The 3,275-nt window shown below is 34.6% G+C and overlaps 1 protein-coding gene across 1 annotated transcript; it reads right to left on the reverse strand.

Annotated features, from left to right (window-relative positions):
• Nucleotides 1-1,865: 1,865 nt before the first annotated feature.
• Nucleotides 1,866-3,017, reverse strand: LOC149204771 (glutathione S-transferase U16-like). Its single transcript, XM_089393367.1, has 2 exons — nucleotides 2,609-3,017; nucleotides 1,866-2,464 (listed from the first exon to the last, which is right to left on the reverse strand). The coding sequence occupies exons 1-2, from the start codon at nucleotides 2,942-2,944 to the stop codon at nucleotides 2,093-2,095; spliced, it is 708 nt and encodes a 235-aa protein (XP_089249493.1). The 5' UTR covers nucleotides 2,945-3,017; the 3' UTR covers nucleotides 1,866-2,092.
• Between the last annotated feature and the right edge of the window lie 258 nt (nucleotides 3,018-3,275).

The following is a 3,275-nucleotide window of genomic DNA, read 5'->3' on the forward strand; positions in this document are numbered from 1 at the left end:
ATCTAGCTATATTTGACTATTTTTCATCATTACAATTTTTTAGTTCAAACAGTTTTCTCAATTTTTTTACCGCTGAATCTAGCTATATTTGACTATTTTTCATCATTACAATTTTTTAGTTCAAACATTTTTCTCAATTTTTTTCCCTCAGAAAATTCATCAAATATTTTACATACAACACATAGCTTTTCTTCTACATGTTTGTTTATGGCCCATAAAAATATTGTAACCTTTACTATATTGAAATGGGTCATTGGGCAATTCCTAAAACACCATGGATGGAAAGGTTCTGCCATCTATGTGAGAATACGAACATGGAGGATGAAAATCACTTCATCTTAGTGTGCCCCGCATACAACCACATTAGATCTTAGTTTCAAAATCTTTGTTGCAATACTGACCTTCCTAGCATTTTACGTTGTCAAAATCATAGTGAGCTCGGGAGACTTCTATCGAAGCTTTTTGAGCATAGGAATAAAATCTTAAATCAAATTTAATAATTCGTTTCTTTAGGTCCGATAGACCAAAGTTTGGTCTCAGTGGACGTTAACCATCATCATCATCATCATAATATCACATCATAATCATGATATCTTTTTATAAAATTCTAACTTCTCCTTACTTTTTTCTTTAACTTAAAAATCATATATATATTTTAAAAGACTCAAAACGACTATAATAAACTTCTTATTTAATATAATAGTAACCATTATTACCTTAAATTATAATTTAAATCATAATCATTATAAAAAAATAAGCAAAAAATAAAAAATTCTATTAAAACAAAATAATAATTATAAAAACGATAAACATTAAAAATTATCTTATATATCCCCAAAAAAAATAATAAAATCCAATCAAAATATAAAATTAATATTTCATCTTCCTTACATCTTGTTCCATTCAAACATCATAATAATTTTTCATTATCTTATATCCTCCCTCAAAAAAATAATAATAAGATCCCATCAAACTTTAAAGTTAATATTTCATATTCCTTACATCCCGTTAGATTCAAACATAATAATATTTTTTTATTATTATTTTTCAAAAAAAAGTCCAATCAAACTTTAGAGTTAATATTTCATCCATTCAAACATGATAATAATTTTTAATTATCTTATATCCCCAAAAAAAATTAATAATAATAAAATAAATCAAACATTAAAGTTAATATTTCATATGTCCTACATCCCCTTCCATTCAAACATAATAATAATAATTATATATATACAAATTATTTCAAATCCAACCGAACTTTAAAATTAATTTTTCAGATTCCGTACATCCCCAAAGTCGAATATATCTAGAAAGTCACGGTAAATTGATGAAAAAGGTGATTGACAATCACTAAAGACATTGAATCAACCACAGAATTTGAAGCCCAGATTCCGGACTGTTTTCACATTCCAGATTGTATTCAAGTGGGACCGGATGCCTTTCACATTCCGGATTGTTTTCAAGTGGGACGGGATGCCTTTCACATTCCAGATTGTTTTCAAAATGCAACATGGTGCCATATAAGTTTATTGTCGAAAGTCTTGGATTTGATGCGACACTTTATGGCGGCTATAGAGGATCTTTCCACAAAAATAATTGCATTTCATTCTGGTTACTATGTATTACATTCTATACAAACGCTTGCATTTCATTTCGTGATCAAAGGAGACTCAAAAGGGCGATGCCAGCGACAGTATCGGTGAGATTCATCAAAAACTTGTTGCGAATAAATAATGTACATTGAACATAGGACTGCATTTCATTCTAAATAATGTACTTGTTACATTCTAGAAACACTTGGATTTCATTATCTTCTATTACATTCGTAATCAACGCATATTGAACAGGGCGATACCAGCGACAGTATCGGAGAGATTCACCAAAAGCTTCTTGCGAATAAATAATGTACATTGAACAGAGGAATGCTAGGCATAGTACCGGCGAGATTCACCAAAACATTATTCACACTAATTAACATAAAACACCTCTACTTCAAGACCAGCTGAATAAAAAGACACTGACTATGAACAGCACTCATCTTAAATATAATCTTTCTGTCTGTCGTCAGCTTATAAGACCGGCATGGTTTGCCCTAATTAGCAGTAGGTGGTGAAATCATCCTGGCTCTCCAAATAGATATATATTCCGCCGGATCTGGCATCACTTCTTTCACTACATCGATTTTACAGAATCGATCCATCCATGCGCTCAACAACGGCATTTTCTCTGCATCTATTAAAACGCTCTCGGTAGCCTTCTCGACGCTTTTAATAAACGACGACAAACCACCCAATGCGATGTCAATCGAGCCGATCTCATCCCCTCCAAAATACACTTTTCCGGCGAAGCAGTGGTTGGTTCGCAGAGCTTCCTCTATCAAAAGAAAGTTGGTAACGCTCTCTTCCACTGCTTTCTGTAGCTGCTCGCCTGGGCCATAGAGAGCTGCGTCCATAGATGGGAAGAGCTGAACGCACACATTGAAACCACGAGTATATTGGTTACGGAATAGAAAAAACATAATTGGAACTTTCGAAGACACAAATTCCAGACAAGGGAAGGGTCGGTGAGATATGAATTCAGGCGATTACTAATGAATGAATTAAATTACCTTATCGTCTACAAAGGCAGCCCAAAAGCGAGCAATGGCTCGCTCATATGGATCCTTGGGCATAAGATTTGGTCCCTTATTTCCCCATGCCTCCTCTATGTATTGCACAATAATCATGGATTCACAAATAGGCTTTCCATTGTGGATCAGAACTGGAACTTTCTTGTGAACAGGGTTTGATTTCAGCAGCAGCTCGCTCTTAGGGTGCAGGAAATGCTCTTGGATGAACTCGTAATCGATACCTTTAAGAGCCAGAGCAATGCATACCCGCACCACGAAGGGACTCAGAGTCACACCTAGCAGCTTTACTTGTCCCTTTTCCCCCTCCGTTGCCATTTCTCTGAAAATATATTTGGAGTTTTATGAGTCTGCCTCTTCTATCTCGGATATGCTATTGCTAATTCCCCCCGACTACTATATATCGCTCCAAGAAGAGTCCCGACCTTGCACGAAAACTAGCTGTTTCGTGACCTTACATCCCATCAAAGTTAAAAGTAGAGACCGCAGACGTAATGCATGATTTCACTTTATCGTCTCAAAACAATTCTCTAATGAAGTTGCTAGCTTGATTATCTAGCAATTTTGAATCCGGTTTTATCCTTTTTACTTGAGTTTTTCCTTTGATTTCTGGGTCAGATTAGGTTGCCTACTATTGGTAGTATTGTCT

The sequence above is a fragment of the Pinus tabuliformis genome, chromosome 1_2 (genome assembly GCF_031772625.1).
Source record: "Pinus tabuliformis cultivar Carrire ecotype Pingquan chromosome 1_2, CPIR1, whole genome shotgun sequence".
NCBI lineage: Eukaryota > Viridiplantae > Streptophyta > Pinopsida > Pinales > Pinaceae > Pinus > Pinus tabuliformis.

What these genes read in the sequence shown, in the direction of transcription:
- LOC149204771 (XM_089393367.1), bottom strand. Translation starts at nt 2,944, where the DNA reads ATGGCAACGGAGGGGGAAAAGGGACAAGTAAAGCTGCTAGGTGTGACT. An exon ending in CTGCCTTTGTAGACGATAAG is followed by an intron (nt 2,465 to 2,608) that starts GTAATTTAATTC and finishes GTGTGCGTTCAG; the next exon opens with CTCTTCCCATCTATGGACGC.